This window comes from Orcinus orca, chromosome 16 (genome assembly GCF_937001465.1).
Source record: "Orcinus orca chromosome 16, mOrcOrc1.1, whole genome shotgun sequence".
Lineage (NCBI taxonomy): Eukaryota > Metazoa > Chordata > Mammalia > Artiodactyla > Delphinidae > Orcinus > Orcinus orca.
Genome location: NC_064574.1, coordinates 73,506,500 through 73,526,757, shown reverse-complemented (window position 1 = coordinate 73,526,757; position 20,258 = coordinate 73,506,500). Strand labels below are relative to the sequence as shown.

Sequence of the window (20,258 nt, the reverse complement as noted above, 5' to 3'; positions counted from 1 at the left end):
TCCTTCCCCAGTCCTGGATTAGGCTTTTCTCCAAGGTGCATGCTGAATCAGGGGTGGCCGAGAGGTTTGTCCTCACCCCCAAATGTCCAGCTAGCTAACAGCCAGATGCACCTTCATGCCCTCGCCCAAGACACCACAGGCATGTACACCCAGCCCCAACCATTCCTGAGTGCCCAGGCCTTGGCTAGAGTGTCCACAGGGTGGGAGCAGGGAGACCAAGAACCTAGCCTGGGGTTTGAGGAGGGGGAGACAGGACTGTGCATGAGTTGGACTCCAAGCCCCCATTAGGCTCCACTGTCCCATCAGGCTTCACTTGAAAGCACAAATTCAAAGATAAAATTAAGAATTCCAAAATGGCAAAGATAGAGCATTAAAGTCCAAGTGCCGGGAACTTCTGGGCACAATCCCTGTGTATGTTTATTCTTTTGTTTCTCACTCAATTTTGTAATTTTGTTTCATATAAATGCTAAAAGCTCTTACTTATAGGTGATTTATATTTGTTTCTATTGTGAATAAAATTTTCCCATTATAATTTGCTAACTGGCTAGTAATGAGAATATAGAAAAGTCATTTTTTAGTTACTTTTGATGGCTATTTTAGTATTTCTTATCTCACCACTTTAGTAAAATTTAGTAAAGTTTCAGTATCAGTTCTTAGGTTTTCTACATATAAGTCATGTGAAGTAAGTCAGAAAGAGAAAGACAAATACCGTATGCTAACACATATATATGGAATTTAAGGGGAAAAAAATGTCATGAAGAACCTAGGGGTAAGACAGGAATAAAGACACAGACCTATTAGAGAATGGACTTGAGGATATGGGGAGGGGGAAGGGTAAGCTGGGACGAAGTGAGAGAGTGGCATGGACATATACACACTACCAAACGTAAGGTAGATAGCTAGTGGGAAGCAGCCGCATAGCACAGGGAGATCAGCTCGGTGCTTTGTGACCACCTAGAGGGGTGAGATAGGGAGGGTGGGAGGGAGGGAGACGCAAGAGGGAAGAGATATGGGAACATATGTATATGTATAACTGATTCACTTTGTTATAAAGCAGAAACTAACACACCATTGTAAAGCAATTATACTCCAATAAAGATGTAAAAAAAAAAAAAGTCATGTACAAGTAACAGCGATCACTTGAGCACTTAGCATTGCTAGGTACTGTTCTAAGTCATTTAATCCTCACAACCCTTTGAAGCAGGTACCATTATTATCCCCATTTCACAGATGAGGAATGTGAAACATGAGAGGCTTGCCCACGGCCAAAGAGCTAATAAGTAAGTGGCAGAGTCTAAATTCAAAACCAAATCCAAGCCTTTTAGCTGGAGTCCATGTCCTCAAACACCATGCTATAATAACTGTATCTTGATTAGATTAACCCCCTTTATTTCTGTCTGAAGACTGAGTGCCTTTTTCTGACTGCGTCAGAAAAAGGCTAATTGTAGTGACAGCAAATATCCTTCTCGTGTTCTTAATTTTAATTAATTTAATGCCTGTTTCATTTTTAAGTATGATAATGATGGCTGTGGCTTAAAAGGGAAACCTTTATAACATGAGAATACTAATAATGTCTATTTTCCTAAGATGAAGAACCAAGAATTAACCTATTTGCAAGAGGAATGGATCAGGGAACTTTATTGATAAGGACTTCTGTTCCAAAAGTTTATTCTAATCACATTTATAGTACATAAAATATCAATACTTTCTTGTTGAGAAAACAAACTCTGGCCATAGTACTGATGCTGACTTAAGAGAAATATGAGAGTCCAAATATGAAGAACTCAACCAATATGAGATATATACAAAAAAGTTCAACGATTTACTTTAAACATAGGTAAGAAGTCAAGAGAAGACAGCTTTTTGGGGAGGCTGATATGCATTTTATTTAACAAACATAATGTACAACGACTAAAAGAACGGTATATTCCCAGGAGAATTAAGAGTGTGTATACCTGGATTAGCACCTAGAAAGTACATAGAAAAGAAAAAAGAGGAAAGCTTTCTACGAAGACCATCTGGGCCCAGGTTTCTATGAGCAGATTCTCCCTGTATTTGATGGTAACTCATTACATTCCAAGTCAGCTTGGCTATCAGCTGACTCAGTTAACTGCTTCATGTCTTCAGTGCTTTAGGACAACAGATGTGTCAACGTGATGGATTTTATATGTTAGTTTAAGGGTAAAAAGTTTTATACCCACCCCAGTTTTATTCCAAAACTACTGCACTACAGATTTGTGGTACACCATTAGAAAGATACTGGAAAAGCAAAGGAAGCTTTCTTAACTGCTTGTGTGATGTGATCTTGTTCAAAAATGGTGCCCTGGGAATTACAATTTCACAGGTACACTGAGAATCTGTAGAAATCACTGAATGCAAGGAGGATCATAATGGTGTATTTAGGTTATGAAAGGTTCCATTAGGATTAGAAAAGGTTCCACGCTGCCAGGGGCTGTAAAGCCTCACTGAATAAGCGATCAGTTCACGTTATACTGTGCATTTAGTGCAATATTCTTTGGTTACATCATATTACCCACCAGGAGGAAAACTCCTTTGCTTACAAAGCAGATCAGTAGTTCCTAACTGGGGGCAATTCTGTCCCCCAGGAGACATTTGGCAATGTCTGGAGATGATTTTTCACAACTGGGGGGGGGGTTGCTACTAGCATCTAGTGGGTGTAGAGGCCAGGGACACCACTAAACACCCTACAATGCATGGGGCGGCACTCAAACAAAAACGTCCTCAGGCTCCAAATAGTACTGAGGTTGAGAAATCCTGAAAGAGGCTTATATGATGTGTGTCTGGGTTGTCCATAAAATCAAAATTACACCATGGAGGCAGAAAGGCCCCTCTGCATTTTAAAGCTCAGAGGGATTCCCCGTCAGCTCTCATCTGCAGAGACCTATTCAGTCCTGTCTTCTGACCCAGACCCAGGGCCACCTCCCTTACCAAGAGCTCAGTAAATATTTGCTGAATGAAAGGAGGAAAGAGGTGCCGAAAGCATGGTTCAGCCTTCAATTGACAAGTTACTTCAGTAACTTTACATGACCTAAAAAGTATCCTCAACCTCAATAGTGTCACATTCTCTGACTGTACAGGACCTCGAAGTTAGGGCTAACACATTGTAATGATGGAGTTAACATTTTAGGGGAGTATGTCTAAATACTTCTAGATTCATTTTAGTGGGGCAAACCAAATAAAATGGTGTTAAAGGCAAACATTCAATATACTTCATTTTAAACTTAAAAAAAAAAAATTAACACATGAAATGCCATGCACAGCAGACACCATTCCTTTTTTTTACATATTTACAATTTTACATATTTACTTAGCAATATATCTTCTATCTTTACAATTATAAAATTATTTTAAACTGTAGAACAGTGGTACCGTTGTATTTTCTTAAACATACATTTTTGTAGCATTCATTTGTTTTATCCTTTAAAAGGCAATTATTTAACCAAATCCAAAACACACTGAATGCCACAGAGAAAGCACGTAGGAAAATCATGGAGAAAAAATAGATTTGCAGACAAAACTTTCAAACAAGTCTTAAATGAATCTATTCAGTGACTCAAATAAATAGTACTTTTTTTACTAAGTCTCCCCAGACAGGAAAAACAAAACAAAATGAACAAAACAATCCCCACAAACTGTACCTTTAAAAATGCTCTGATATTTATAAGCAATTAAGTTATACTCTAGACCCCAATCAGTGGACTGTAGTAAGGGCTGGCTATAATTTAGGCTCAAATAAATACTATCCATGTAAATTTTCATCATCCTGCATAAACTTGAGGTTGCAATGGTGGAGGAAGTTTATCATTTTCAACATTTTCAGAGTCAATAGAAGCTAAAGACTGATTTGGGGGCCTAATTTCAAGTGGGTATTTCTCAACAATGTCTTGAACCTCTTTTGCGATTCCATCCGTCCAATCTATTAGGTCTTTCTCAAGCTTCTTGGCTTCATTCATAATCCTTTCCTGCCGTTCATTCAATTGAGACAGGAGATCCAAATTCTTATACATCTGCTTAACACCTAAGCAAGCATCAGGAGACCAATTCTCAGATTCCTGCTTCCTGGGAGAAGTCTGGCCAGACATGTATCGATCAAAATCTTCCTGACTTAAATTCAAAGATTGAGCGTCTAATTTCTCAATGAAAGCCACGGCACAACACTATAAATATAAAGAAGAGAATGTTATTTATTATAGTTCTATGAGGAAAGCTACAAATATTCAAATAGAATGTTAAAAATCCTTTTATTATGGAGAATTTAAAACAGAATCAAGTCGACAAAATAATCTCATGAGCCTCCATGGACTTTCACAGCCACTCATGTTGTTTCCTTTATACTCCCATCTGCAATAATACATTTCTTCCTTAAAAAAAAAAAAAAATTAAATCTAATTGTCATCTCCATCGAGTCTGTCAGAAATTCCGTCCTCTCCTTGGGTTGTTCGCAGGTCCTAGGGTCTTGTACAGAGTGAAATATTTGAAGAGGCACCTTCAGTATTTGTTCTGCAATGGTTATCACAGAGTTTCCTGTGTGGTTCCTTGAGGTCAGAGGCTCTCTGCTTCCCTGCCATGCTGCAGGGCAGAGGAATCCCTGTTGTGGCCAGGAGCTCCACGGCCAAGGATCTGGGGCCATGCCCCGTAAGGCCCTTTGCTTCTGAGGCCGTGCCAGCTCCACAAGGCCCACCCAGCGCACGGCCAGCCACTGAGAGTGTCCTCAGGTACTGGTGTGGCACACAGATCTTTGGTCCTCAAAGAGAGATTTTAACATCAAACGGTTAAAAGAATAAGCTTAGAAATCAGACAGGCTGAGTGAATTGCCACCTCTGTCACTTTGACAGCCCAGAGTTGTGTGACCCTAGAAAAGTTACCTTAGCTCTCTGTGGTTTCCGCATCTGTAAAATGGGGGAAATACCACCCAGATGTATTGTGAGAATTAAACAACATAACACATGTAACATGCTTAGCTCACAGGTCTGTAGTAAGCAATGAATAAATGGTAGCAATTATTAGTACAACAAATGCAAATGTTGAGTGACATAGACATGGTAGTTATACTTTCTTATATTAAATTTTTCTACAAGGAGCACATACCATTTTCACACTTTTTTAAAAAAAGCTATTTTCATAAGAAAAACATGCACTATAAACAGGAGAAAATAGGCAGCTCTCAGAATTTCTTCTGAGAAACTCATTCATGGGATCTTACCTTATTATTCATAAAAAAGCGAATCACCTCCTTAAAGAATATTTAGCAAATCTATTTCAACAGACTCATCTGATGATAATGTGCCCGTCTGACCCTTCCCCATGGGCTCACACTATGTGTGTGGAATCGCTGCAGCCCATTATCTGGAAAGAGGAGGCATCTAAGACGATTCTAACATTCCTGGCTTAGGGGAGTAGATGTGCGGTACTGCCACTAATGGAGATAGTGTATATTGGAAAAGAAAGAAACATTTGATGGGAAAGCAGTTTCAGTTTTGAACAAATTAAATCTGAGGCGCGATAAACAGCTGGGAGTGGAGCTCAGTGTGAGGTCAAAACAGGTGACCTGCGGGTCCTCACTGTACAGGTGACCGGCAGAATTACGACCAGAGGAGACAGTCTAGGGAGAGAGATGCACAGAGGACAGAACCCCAGGGAATAACTCATTCTAGGGGAAGTGGAGGACACGAGGCCTAAGAAGAACCCAGGAGGATGGAGTGGAATTATGGAAGCCAAGGCGCATGAGAAGTTCCAGAAGGAAGGAGTCATGAGGAGTGTTAAAGAAGTGAAGTGAAACTGACAGTTCCCATGAGATTTGGCAACTGGCAGGTTTTTTACTTTTGCCACAGCAGTTTCATTGGGGCAGTGGGAGTAGAAGCCAGACTCTGAGTCAGGCAACGAGAGGATGAAGAAAGAAGATGCAAACACCGTTAAGGCTGTAGGTCAGGGGGCTGGGAGGCTGCAGAGTGCAGGTGATTCAAGTACCCATCTTTTTTAGACAATTCACCAGAAATGCTTCCTTATGTAACCTGGCCTCCCCTGCCTACCTATCACCCTGTACAACTTCCAGCACAGGAAACAGAGAACACAGGGTGTCTCGAGGCTCAAAAAGCCAGGGTGTCACTGGCTTGACAATAAATCTAGTCTAAAGCAAACAAGCAGTAGTCCAGCGGTCAGTAAAAGGAGGTATTCTGCCTTATAACTGAGATGTGCATACTTCACTACTGTTCTGCCTAGAGTCAATTAGCACTGTAGAAAAACAATAGCTGAAAATCATTTCACATCCTCTAACCTGATGCTTTCTTAAAATATCTCAGTATTCAGTTTTAAGACATAACTTGTAAAAATAAAACAAAAAATAAATATTAAGTCTTTTAATAAAGGAAACAGTCCAAGATCTGACTTACTCATGGTTGAAACAACCAACTAAGTGAAAGGCTCTTATACCCAGGAGCCCAGAGGCAAATGCCCAGCAGCAGCAGAGACCCCTCAATGTGGCCGTCATGTGTCCTGTAGGGGAACCACAATGGCTAAGTCCCAGGAGGTGGCATGTGTGCATGGCCTGGTCACATGTGCTCTGTGACACCAAGCAAGCATCCTCAGCTATGCTGACCCCTCAACTCAGAAGCACTAATGTGTCACAGGCCTGTGAGTGACCTGTCACATCCTTACAATAAATACTTTCTTGCTTCTTCTCTGTAACACCAAGAAATCAAATACTCACCAGGTTGGTGAAATAGTAGCCATCCTCTCCAGTCATCAATCGGCTTGGGTTGCAGAAGCGGGTGATATACTGGATATTGGACTGAAGGCGGGGGGGGTTGCCCTTCAGAACAATGTAGATGAGAGTGGGTAAGAAGTCATCAGCTGAAGCTGGCTCGTTCTTGGTGACCTTGATGGCATTGAAGATGTGCTTGCTGCACTTGGTGATGCAGGCCAACTTATCCCGGGGCACACGCTTAGAATCCATTTCAATGATATCTGTAAAGGAGAAAAGATGCTGCTTCCAGTGAGAAAGTCATTACATCAAAGAGGCATTGGGATAATCATATTTTATCTACTAAGTTACAGAGGTACCCTCGCTAACCCCTTCTCCACCAGTTAACTTAGTGTATGAAAAACTTAGACTGTAACAACAGTAGATACTAGCTCACACTTAGGGAACACATGACGATGAGCCAGGCCCTACTCACTGTGCTCTACAAGCATATTTCTCTCCATCCCCAGATTATGCACGTGCACTATTATCATTAAGGGAACTGAGGTTCAGAAAGGTTCAGTGATTCGCCCCAGATCATACAATAAAAAGGGACATAGGGGGGATCTGAAGTCAAATCTATCTGACTCTAAAGCCCATTCTTTTAATCATGATGGTACAAGTGTTTATGAGCTCCACAGAGAAATAAGCAGAGTCTCTTTACTGTTTTTTTTCCTCTTAATACATTGTATAACTCAGTTTAGAAGGCCTCATTTGCATAATGCTTTTTAGAAATGTGGCTACTATATTGATACAAGGCATCTCTGTACTGGATATCAAAGTGCAAGCGGCTGAAATCCATCACATGGAGGTCCATGGTGGCCAGTCCTCGTGGCATGTAAATCTCCACTAGCAGCGAATATCTACAACACCTTTATGATACTTATAACCTGCTGGTTAGCAGAGAGGATGAGCATGGGTATACATTTAACCTCATAAACAATATTTTATTTCTCACAGAAATATTTCACTGCCCTTAACTACCACTAAGTCCATCTGGTGGGCTCTTATAAGTTCATTCTTTGTCACAAAGACTAGGGGGCAATGAGGAATAATCAAGTGCAAACTCAGCACTGTCAGAACAACACAAGAGGAGGGCAGGTGTGTGCCTTTGAAGATGGACACATCGGTTGCAGTCTAGAACATCATGAAAGAAAAGAGCTGAGGCAGCTTAATTTGACACCAATTTCTTGCCATTAGCAGGAATATAAGTTCCAGATTTACATGGGATGGTGGTACATGCCAAAAAGTTCTTTCTGCTCTTAGCTCTCATCCCTGAGGTCAGCTACCTGGGGAAACCCTCACAGGACCACCAGCCATGGAAGACTAATGTGTGTGGAACAGGAATGCTGGACAGTGCAGAGGCCTGATTGTAACTTATTAATATTTCCATTCCCCCACTTACCTGTCTATTGTATGAATGATATAATTTTTGTTTTATTGTTTAGTTCCTTTAATCTTTTAATTCTGGGTTGTAATTATTGTTACTATGTCTCAGTCTATTTCTTTTTCTATTTAAATAGAACTTATTACCAAAAAGATCTGGGGAAATGTATATTTTTTATACCATTTTCATCCTATTTAGCCTTCTGCCTTTTACTGTTGGTTTTCATTCTCTATTTCAAACATTTAACCATTTTCTCATTAATCTTTATTCTTTAAGTTTTAAAATGAATGAAATGTGAATTACACGCATACATCATGTTATTGCGCTTCACAGATATTGTGCTTTTTAAAGATTGAAGGTTTGTGGCAACCTGCGTCAAGCAAGTCTCTCAGCACCATTTTTCCAACAGCATTTGCTCATTTCATGTCTCTGTGTCACATTTTGGTAATTCTTGCATATTTCAAACCTTTTCATTACTATTATATTTGCTATCATGATCTGTGATCTTTGATGTTATCATAGTAACTGCTTTGGCATTTTTAGCAATAAAGTATTTTTTAATTAAGGTATGTATATTGTTTTTTAAGACATAATGCTATTGCACACTGAATAGACTACAGTCTAGTGTAAACATAACTGGGAAACCAAAAAATTCGTGTGACTCACTTTATTGCGATATTTGCTTTATTGCAGTGGTCGGGAACCGAACCCGCAATATCTCCGAGGCCTATCTGTACTTTTTATCTGGATGCATGTGTAACTGCCACTGCCAAGGAGCAGGGCCAGTAGTGTAAAAAGGAAGAGAACAGAAGGAAAAGGAAGGAGAATAAAGGGGAAAACCCAAGGGATTTCTCCCACACTCTTCATCTTGTTGTGAACACCACCCTTCCTAAGTATCCTTTAGTCTGAGAGAAGTTTCTTTTAGTTTCTGGATCGCCCACCCCAATGAGCAGTTCCATGATTTGCACTGCGCTAAAGTCTAAACTAGGAGACATGGAAAGAAAAGTAAACAAAACAGGAAACTCACCACTGTATTAGTTGTTCCTCTAGTAATGACCTTCCCTTCCCAATCTACCTGCTATTATTTACTTTTCAGAGTCCTCAGATACTGCTTTGCACCTTCTGTTCAGGGCTTTTAATTAGTATGAAAGATAGGGTTGAGTGTGGGTACTCTATCTTAGCAGATGTCCAGGCTTATCTTTAATGGGGTTTTGAAAACAAAGTAGGCTATACTTCTAGGTCAGTCAACCTGGGCACTACTGACATCTGGACTGGATAATTCTGTTGTAGTGGACTGTCCTGTGCATTGCAGGATATTTAGTAGCATCCGGGGGTTCCACTCACTAAAAGACAGAGGTCAACAGAAATGGCAAAGGCCTCAGCTCAGTGTATTTATAAACAAAACTGACAGTCCTCATTAGTAGCACACAGGACAATTTGGAGAAATTTCACTGATTATCTCCATATTTAAGACCGTTGTTACAGACTGTTCTTTCTAAGGCTGACAAGTTTAGAGTAGGAAGAAAGTGATCATATAAACTTTGGTCCTCAGAGATAGAATGTGTCTGCACTTGGATTGGCAAGAAGAGGGGGCTAAGATGAGAGAGTAAGAAGGCTTTTAAAATTTTGTGGCTGTATTTTTACTATCAAAAGATCTCTTGAAACACCATCTTAGATGCCTCAAGAGAAAAGTTCCACCTCTCAAATTCTTTTTTAACATCTTTATTGGAGTATAGTTGTTTTACAATGGTGTGTTAGTTTCAGCTGTATAACAAAGTGAATCAGCTATACGTGTACATATATCCCCATATCTCCTTCCTCTTGCGTCTCCCTCCCCCCCTCCCTATCTCCCTCCCACCCTCCAAGCTTTGTGACCACCTAGAGGGGTCACAAAGCACGGAGCTCATCTCCCTGTGCTATGCGGCTGCTTCCCACTAGCTATCTATTTTCCGTTTGGTAGTGTATATATGTCCATGCCACTCTCTCACTTCGTCTCAGCTTACCCTTCCCCCTCCCCATGTCCTCAAGTCCATTCTCTACGTCTGCGTCTTTATTCCTGTACTGCCCCTAGGTTCTTCAGAACCATTTTTTGGGGAAAACTTAAGTACAAGTTTCAGGCTTCATCTTTGATCTCTTACAGATGTTCCCTGAGCAAAAGATGGGGTTGAAGGTGGGTCTTGACCCAAAGTAGTCATTCATGGGACCCATGAGTAGCCTAGAAGAAAAGCTCTGAACAACAAAGTGGACAGTATTTAGTGAGGCCAATTAAACTCTACAAAGGGAAATACAGAAAATAATTCATTTCTTAATGAGAGCTGAAATGCAAAGCGAAGCTTTGTACAAAGAGAAGCAGAACCTGAGAAAGTGGAAGAATCATGTTAACCGGGAGATAATTCAGTCCCTAGAGGGGCCTTGAAGCTAAGTTTCTGTGACAGCCTCACCTCCCTTCCAACCCTGAGAGTATCTTAAGCAAACCACCCCCCCCATTTCTTCCTGTAACTTGAGTCTCTGGTTCTGAAAACCAGTGGAGCCTACTTAATGGCGCGCCTCCAGCATGGCTAACATCAGCTGGCCCACTCTCCTTCCCAGCAGAATTTCATTAACAATCTCTAAAGCATCAAGTCTTTCCAACTCTTCTCCTTAATTAAGAAGTTGGGCAAGTTGGATGTCTTCTCCATTAGGAGGTTTATTTTTGTTTTTCTGGGTTTTTTTTAAACTTTTGTGTTGCACTTCTGCTGGATTATTCCCATGAATAAGAAACAGAAACCTTATTAGATGCCTGGACCTGTCCAGAATGTCAGAGCCACATCGATTTAGGGTACTTCATTTACTTCTTGAACAAACCAGAAAAGTAATTCAAAGCACATCTCTGATGAACAACTAATTAGAGGCATCATTTTTTTTTAAGCTTTATGATCTTGTCATAGACAAAGATTTCTTAGATTTCTTAAAAAATACACACACACACACACACACACACACACACACATATATATATATATTTTTAATTTAGTTGTGCTGGGTCTTAGTTGCAGCTCACTGGCTCCTTAGTTGCAGCACATGGGCTCCTTAGTGGTGGCTTGCGGGCTCCTTAGTTGTGGCATGCGAACTCTTAGCTGCAGCATGCATGTGGCATCTAGATCCCCGACCAGGGATCGAACCTGGGAGGGCAGAGTCTTAACCACTGAGCCACCAGTGAAGTCCCTAGAGGCATCATTTTAATATATAATCCTAGCTTGGGCATGACCCTACCTCACCAATTCCACCTCTCAAAATTATTTTGAATATATAAATGCAACTGAGTTTTAAGAAATTTACCCTAGCTGTATTTGGCTTTAGTTCAATGCTCAAGAAATAAGTCATGGAAAATGAAGGGGGAAAGTGGTTTACCTGCCAATCTGCATGCTTCAAATTCATAAAACTAACACTCTTAAATCACTTTTACCACATTCCAACACAGCTTTGGCAGTTTGCATTTTAAAAGTACTTTAGGAAGACTGTCTTTTTACTCACTGAAATAACTATAGATTTATAAAGCCAAATGCTAACTTCAAGGGAAAAGCATCCAAATATAAAAGCTCTCAGTCTCACTGACCTGTAATTGCTTTCACCACCATATCAGACACTTCTGGAATTTCTTCATTAACAGGGACACAAAGCATCTGAGGTGTAACCCAGTGCAGGGCTCTACCGAGAGAGAGAAAGAGAGAGAGACAGTGAAAAAAAGTCCTAAGGATGGACTGTAAGCAATTACCTTGCCATTTCCTCAGTTAAGGGAATGGGGATGGGGCACCACCGACTAATCAGGCAATCCTAGGCACACGCACATACTAGGAGCTCAGCTGATGTGCTGAAGTAACTGGAATCCTAAAACAAGGCTTCTCTTCTGCACTTATCACAAGAAAGCAGAAGACAATTTTACTAGCTGAAATGAGATTATACTATGATTGAAAAGCACTTGATACTTGAATGAGGATCTGAGAAGCCTCTGCTGCTCCCTGGCCTTACTGTTGCCTTTTTGGCTCTGCCCTCGACTTCTGAGGCACACCAGAGCCTGAGTAAGAGGTCAACAAGCATGTGTCACCTCTGCCTGAATCACTGACATTCCTGGTCACATGCTACCTCTGCTCCAGAGATTCTGCTGCTGACCCTCACCACTTGCTTGACTAACACTCTCACCCTGCACCTCAGTCCAAAGCCCACCTAGTTACTTCTGGCTCTGTCTTCCATCTTCCCAAGATCAACTCCTCACTTCTGGTGAGACATCATCAAGTACAAAGCTACCAATTACCAGCCCCGCTGTCTGGGAACCCCATTTGCGATTCCTAGGTCCCTCTCCTCCAGAAGCACCTCATCATGCTCAGGCTTGGCCCTGTTCCCACATGTAGACGGCCTCTTTCCTCAGTGTTTTGCTGCCATTGGAATGCAGAGCACTGGGGCTCACTCTTCTGGCCATGGAAGAGTGGGTGCTTTGCGAAGTGTTAGCAACCCAGTGGTAGCGGAAAGATGCGACTGGAGGAATGGCTGAATCATATCACAAGCACCCGTGGTAGGAATGAGGAAAAACGACACACACTGCCCTGATATGGATACTCACAGCTTCCTGCCTGACAAGATAGTTAGTGCAGTGAAATGAGAAAACAATGAAATTTCCTCCTGTTCCTTGGAGATTTTTGGGATTTAAACAGTCTCACATATCAAACGGTTCTTATCTAAAGCTGCCTGGATTCAAATGAATAAGCAAGATGGTGACTTAAGCCTTTTCATCCTGTCAATTTACCACATTCCTTTTCTTTCTGACACCACAAAGGAGTTTATACGCTAAGGATGGCAGGTACCTAAGCTGTTACTTGCTCTGAAGGTTTGAAACTCAAGTGTCCTGTTTTCCTGCAATGTGTTCTTCCAACAGGAGGTAGTAAATAAGTAACAACAAGAAAAAGCAGAACAATCAGCTACCTGATCCTTTTTTGAATAGCGAGATCTTTCTTCTCATCATCAGTAGTTTCTGGACAGAACACATATTTATAGAGACGAGTCATGATGTACTTTTCAATCTGATCCATTATCTTCTCAACTCTTTCTGGAGGCACTGAAATATCCAAATGGATATTTGAATGAAGGATGAACATTTAAAATTAAAAGTATGTTTTCACAGTACTTTCAATGTAGCAGAAAACTAATTTACCAGAAATACATTAAATATACTCAGAAACAAAAGTATAAGATGTCACATTAAAAAATACCCTTTAAAAAATTACCTCAACTTTTGGGGCTGCCTTTTATAGAACCCCTACTTCTAACTTAAGCTGTATGGCAGGACCTAACAGTTGTACACCCTGCCAAGTGGGAAGACCTCAGCATGGGTCATTCCCTACTGCTACATTAGAAAAGCACATGAAATTCCCAAGACTGATGAATGCTGGCAAGACTCACCCTTTCATTTTTCTGAGGTTTCCTATGAAACCTTAGGGGTTGCTCTGAGGTATACATATAGGGCAGATTTCTCAGATATACATGTACGCTAAGTACACCCTAAAATCTACATCAATGCAAGTCAAATTCAAGAAGAATCCCTAAAAACCTACAGCACGGCCAGTGGTTCTCAATTTCTTTCCTGCCCCAACTCACATGAGGAACACAGGGTCATGAACAACGACTCACCAAGATGGCAATTCCAAGATGGGGGTTTCATTTAGAAGCCTCCCAAGGGGTTTTAGTCTGTCCCTATCCCTAATGAAATTATTAAACATTGCTCAAGAAATTATCCAATTGCTTAATTATCTTGGAATGATATACATGGTGGTATTCAAAGACACTGTTAAGTATAACACCAGCTACCTGAATGTCAGTGGAGTAATTTACAGAACAGAGCAGGCAAACCAACCAAGCCTTTTGAGAAAGAGGGAAACTGCTAAGAGACTCAGCAGAAGGCCCTATGCAACTACCAGCAATCCCTCAAAGGCAGGCTAACAAGGTATTACCTTTTCCACGAGTCTGCATTCTCTCAGCCACATTCTGGTAAAAATCCTGAGTACACTCTGACTGTTCCTCAATGCTTAAATCCTGAAACAAAGGGACGAAGAGTCTGCTTAGTAGCTGAAGAAAGATCACGAGGAAAGCTCTAAATTTTACGAAACCCACTCCTTGAACTAATCTCAAAAGTACTTACAAATTAAATTAATGCTGCAGGGGAGAAAAGCCTGTCCATTAACATTATTTACAACATTCCATGACCTCTCACTTCTTTTTGCTGTATATACACATTTTTATATGGGTACAATGCATACTTTGATAATTTGCATGTTTATGTACATTTTGATTTATCTAATCTACTTAACCATCTGATGGCTTTATAATATTCCACTATATTAACCGATTTATTTAACCACTTCTACCACTGTGTACTTGGGTTCTTTCCCTTTTTTTGCTAATTATATATTGCAGCTATTAACAACTATGCGAAGACTGTTTCTTTTAGGTTATTTCTTTGTGATTCATTTTCAAAAGCGGCATTAACAGCTTAGTAAGTCTGGACAACTTTACAGCTCTAAACATCCATTGCTAGATATATAACCTTCAGAAACTCCAAGTACAGTCACTAACCATGTAGGTGTGCTTGTTTCTCCACAGCCCCCTCTAACACTGGGCTTTATCATTTTTACTTGGTTTTACTGATTTTATAGGTGTAACACAAATATATATATTCACATATACTTTCTTCCAAAAAATATCTGAAGTCTATATAAAAGATAAACACAGTTCAGCACAATAATCTAGAAAATGATAAACAAAACAAAACACGGACAGAAACAGAAACAGAAAGTAGAGCCAGGAAAGATAACACAAAAATGTATTCCTTGAAGATACAGAAGTTAGCAAAAAGTCAGCCCATAAATTTGTCTCTAACTAAACTTTCTAGCAATCATCACTAAGATGAAAAGAGTCACATAACTGAGTGTCCAAAATGTAAAAGCAAACTAATTCTTCAGGTGAAATTCTGACACCAAAATCAGGAATTTCTGCAAGGGTTCTCATAGATTTCATCACAGATGGGCATGAATACGGCCCAAGACAAATTCCACAGGACTGCTTCTCACAGACCACCTCTGCACAGGCCAATGACACGGGCCAATAAAGCCCTGATGAAGCACGCAGACCCTGATGCTTTGGCTACCTTAGAAAAGATGCCTTGGGGTGAGGGACAGTGACCAAACCTTGCCTATCTGCCTTTACAATGTCTCTCCCGTCGAACCTTCCCTGGTTTGGGTCCTCATTATCTCTCACCTGGAGTTCAGCTGCTCTCCCCACATTTGATCTTTCTCTTCTCAACTGACCATCTTATCTTATGATCTGGTCCCCACTTACCCTGCCAGGTTACCTACTGTTGAGAATCTGCATTTAGTTTTCCCGCCTCTCTAACACTGTGAAATTATTCTCTGTCCAGATGACTTTTTTTTTTTTTTCGGTACGCGGGCCTCTGACTGTTGTGTCCTCTCCCGTTGCGGAGCACAGGCTCCAGACGCGCAGGCTCAGCAGCCATGGCTCACGGGCCTAGCCGCTCCGCAGCACGTGGGATCTTCCTGGACCGGGGCACGAACCTGTGTCCCCTGCATCAGCAGGCGGACTCTCAACCACTGCGCCACCAGGGAAGCCCAGTCCAGGTGACTTTTACTCCTCTCCAATCCTCCAACAGCTGCCCAAGGAAGTTCCACAGTACCTCCTTTAAGGCTCAGTCCACATCTTGCCTCCTCTAAGAAGGTGCCCTCCATTCCCTTGGTCAAAATAACTTGGCAGGCCTCACAGTACTCAGAGCGCTCTGTGACCACCTTGACTGTACACTTGTTACTGCCTGAATGTTTTCTAATACCGTTAAACCTTTCTCTGGTCATTAAGAACAATTCTTCAACAGCTGAATTTAGCTCCTCTCTGTAGGTGAAACAAATCTTAATCAGCTTTCTTCTAAGTTTTTTCCTGCTTAGCTCTTTTATTTGGCTGGCATGTAAGGTTCAAAGTATGAAAAACAGACCTTAAATAATCTGCATACAAACTTCCCTTTTTCAGCGGCAATTAGTAAAAAGCAATCCTGTTCCCCTTTGTTTTCCAATTCTCATATAATTTGCTCCTGAGAAACTGAATTTATTTCTGGAATCCCTAGTTTATTTCACTGCTCTCTTTCTCTCTACATATTGAATATATATATATATGAAAATCATATGTAGTTGTGGTAACTTTCATCTTAGTATATTTTGAAGTCTGTTACATTTAGAAACCTTCCCTCACAAACCCTTGCTTCCTTCTTTTTCTAGAATAAACAATGTAACATTGTAATTTAATATTTTAAGTGTTCATATTGACCTGCAAAGTATTTGTAAGTTTATCTTTTTGTTTTCCTCAGCTAGATCCAGGATATTATACTTCCTCAGCTAAATCCAAGATAAAATCGAGAAACAGTCTTTCAATTCTTTGAATGAGCCTCTAACTTTCTATATTAGATTATTTAATATTTAATCTTTTTATTGCTATTGTCTTTAAAAATTGCTATTTTTAAAAAAATGTGCTAGGCTCTTTAGCTTTTTATCTCTGGCATCTTGTACTATAACTAAATTTTGTGGATTTATCTCACCATGTTGCTAAACTTATACCTCTATTAGTATTCTGTTTTCCCTCGGATTTTCCGGTAAGATTATTTTTCCCCAATTTCTGGAAAATGATATTTCTATCCATTCTAAAAACATTTACTACATGGTTAATAGACTTGCCAGCCACTGTACAAGACAATAATATAAAAAATATTAAAATTCTCAGAGGGCATTCAGGTTAAACAGGAAGACTGAATGCACATAATTCAGTACTTTCTGCAATGGATTATCTACTTAGGTAGCTTACACATGGCTACCTTTCATTTGCACCAAATCGTATCACTAAGAACACACTTCATTCTTGTGATTATTACTAGTACTTACTTCTAACCAGAAACCGTGACCTCCTTTTCAAGGCCTAAATGGCTTGTTTCACAGGTGGTAATGGATCACCTATTCCTACACCAGTTCCACACAATCACTAATTTTGTTACAATTCAGAAAACTCCTTTTTCTATCTCTATTTCTCTTGCACAGATTTACACTTCAGTCCAGTGTTTAATTCGTAATGTGAACTCCCTTGCCACTCTGTCCTCTTTTCCTGCTTTAGATTATTTGGAGGACTTACCACTGTTATATATTATAAATTAGTTTATTGTCTATCTCCTCCACTAAAATGTCAGCTCCATGAGGGCACTGTTCACTACTGCACCCTTGGTGCCTACAACAGAGCCAGGCATAGTGCTCAACACTAGTTGAATGAAAGAAAGAATGAAAGTGGCCATTTACTACTGTTCCACCCTTTATAATATTGTAAAGATGTGGGGAGACAAATCTACATAGACCTCTCCTATTTCTACACATCTTGTGAGGAGAGACACTGACTGCCTTTGTTCTGCACCCTTTTCAAGGATAGCTGTATAGCAGACAGGACTGGAAGACAGAGGTAGAGCCTCCCTTAAGTGAAAAGGGTAGATTGTTTACTGTCTAGTATAATAATGTTTCTCTCTGAGGCAAAGGTCAGGCAAGCTCACGGCCCTATAAAAGACCCTCTTCTCTATTATAACTTACTGCATGTGCAGGCATTACCTGGTCTTCTTTGCACTGCCCTGTGGGAATTGATACGTAGGGAATTGGTACAAACGCTGATATACTCTGGTTACTGCTAGTGCTGTAATAAACTGGCCTCTTTTTTTTCTGACCCAGGAGGCTTGTGTCTTCTGCCAGTATCCATGAAACTATGGCAGGCTAACTTTTAACTTGCAAGGAGAGTACATCGCAGATCCTTCAAAGTTCTTGCCAAAGGAGCTAAGTGATATGATTGTAGGTTTGTGCTGGTAAATTCTTTTAAAGGTTTTTTCATAGTTTTCTAAGAAAAAACACAGTCTAAATGAACCCTTTTCTTTAAGTATTCTCTAATACTTTCTTTAAGTATTCTCTAGCCAATGCCTGGGATCTTTTCTATAAAGTCTGTGTAAAGCCATTTTATTTTTTTTCCTAAAAAACTTTTTCTTTGTAGTGTAAAAGTTTGACAAGTGGGTATATTCCTTTGAATATTCCGAAAGGCTCTCTGTATTCTTTCTTAACTGTATGGCTGATATCTTTTCTTCCACCCCCATTTTGAAAATCTTTGACTACTTCCTTAATTATGTTTTCTGTGTATTTCATCTTTAGAAACTGGATCTCCATGATCTGTTTTCTGGATTAATTTTCTTTTGTACTACAGTTAACTGTTTGATCTATTTAGGTTTTAACTTTAATGTTCATTTTTTTTTTTTGTATTGCTACTTTCTGCTACTTTCTGCTGCCTTCAATAACTTTTTTTATGAAACTAAACACATTAGGGCTTTACTCCTCCTAAATAAAACTCAAAATTAAACATTAACATTTAAAGTACGACAAGCATGCAGTCCTCAGATTTTAAGATAATCCACCTTATCAGGGAATATACCTTGAGGTCATGTAGAATACATGCGTCTGCTCTCCTAACAGTAATTACATAGCAGGGGAAACTACTCTTTACACACACATATGGTTTAGAATTGTAAATCTATTTTAAAATATAGGAGAACACCTAACTTTTTACTTATTTTGGGGAAGAGAAGATATAGCCATATTTTAAATTATTATATTTTCTTTCTCCTCATTCAGGTTTAGAAAACAGTTTTTCAGGAGAATTAATATCAGAAAAACTTTAAGTATATAATATAATCAATACCAGACTTTTACAGAATGAATGGCTGGGAAAAGAACACTGAAATCAGCAAAAGGTCTTAACATTGTGCTTGACTGCTTCCTTCGCAAGGAAAAAAAGCATATTTGAACTACTACTAATAAAGAAATCGTGTTTTAAAAACAGCATTGAAAAACCCAGAAAGTTCATTTATTAAAAAGCTTTAATGCAATATCCAATCAATTAAAGGGTCTAAATTTTGAGGCAGCAGAGGGTTACAAAGGTTATACTTTTAAAAATGGGGCAAGCTACACTTTCAGAACAGGGGAAAATGTATGTGAGGAATTTATCAACAATTAGCAAGGACAGGATTTAAACAGTTTGGGCAGCAAAAGAGTTTCTCTAGGAGTCTTATTTACTTTGATTTAACTGTGATCTGTGTGTTTTGAAAATATTTTCATATGAATAAATTTGTGGAAAAAAATTTTTTACCAAGTCAGGGAGCTTATTAAGTTAGAAAATATGGTTTTCAAGTTATGATGGGAAAGGTGAACATCTAACTGGGTCTACATAATGTTTTAAAATTACCCTGGGCACATACAGTTTTTCGTCCAAATGACAAAGAAATCTAGACATTCTTCATTTCACTGGTGACCATATACATCCCTGAGTCCATGGCCACTCTTAAACCTATTTGAAGCTTGGTTCTCACAGTGAGATTCTTAAATTCTAGTTATGTAAACTAAATATGTAACAATAATAAGTTTAAAAAACTAAACCTTGTAAATTCTTCTTTAGCTTCTTCTTAGCACCCCACTCCCTCCCCCACCTTCTCATTTTCTCAATAAAATTTAAATTCTTGCTGTGGTAACTTCAAAGAAGAAAAAAGTAGCTGATGACAACTGTATGTTCAACATAAATGAATTCTGTGCTAATGATGTCACTGCCTGTCTTGTGTGTAATAGAAATATCTCTTAAAGAATGTGAAAAGGGACTACAAGGGACTATTAAGCAGCTAATGAGATTAATCAAAAAGAAAAAAGGGTAAAAAAATAAACCCTTGGGCTTCCCTGGTGGCGCAATGGTTGAGAGTCCGCCTGCCGATGCAGGGGACACGGGTTCGTGCCCTGGTCCGGGAAAATCCCACATGCCGCGGAGCGGCTAGGCCCGTGAGCCATGGCCGCTGAGCCTGCGCGTCCGGAGCCTGTGCTCCGCAACAGGAGAGGCCACAACAGTGAGAGGCCTGCGTACCGCAAAATAAATAAATAAATAAACCCTTCAGCTTCTGAAGAGTCTTAGCAAACAACATTAGTTGAAAAGTCAAGCGTTACATTGCAATACTGCAATGTGTGTGGATTA

The 20,258-nt window shown here is 39.8% G+C and overlaps 2 protein-coding genes across 8 annotated transcripts in view; both read right to left on the bottom strand.

Annotated features, from left to right (window-relative positions):
* The window catches only part of LOC101274335 (S-adenosyl-L-methionine-dependent tRNA 4-demethylwyosine synthase TYW1), a 451,923-nt gene that overhangs the window by 314,645 nt on the left and 117,020 nt on the right, over positions 1 to 20,258 (bottom strand). The gene's annotated exons all lie outside the window — the stretch shown is intronic.
* RABGEF1 (RAB guanine nucleotide exchange factor 1) overlaps positions 1,611 to 20,258 on the bottom strand; it is an 87,691-nt gene continuing 69,043 nt past the window's right edge. For 5 of the 7 annotated variants that reach the window (XM_033426273.2, XM_033426274.2, XM_033426277.2 and 2 more), the window contains 5 exons: positions 14,129 to 14,210; positions 13,104 to 13,236; positions 11,743 to 11,834; positions 6,728 to 6,984; positions 1,611 to 4,178 (listed from right to left, as the gene is read on the bottom strand). In XM_033426273.2, the coding sequence (XP_033282164.1) occupies positions 3,780 to 4,178; positions 6,728 to 6,984; positions 11,743 to 11,834; positions 13,104 to 13,236; positions 14,129 to 14,210 (963 nt within the window). In that variant the 3' untranslated portion in view covers positions 1,611 to 3,779. Of the gene's footprint in view, positions 4,179 to 4,245; positions 4,766 to 6,727; positions 6,985 to 11,742; positions 11,835 to 13,103; positions 13,237 to 14,128; positions 14,211 to 20,258 lie in introns of those variants that run through there. The other 2 variants (XM_033426276.2, XM_033426279.2) reach the window with 2 other exon arrangements.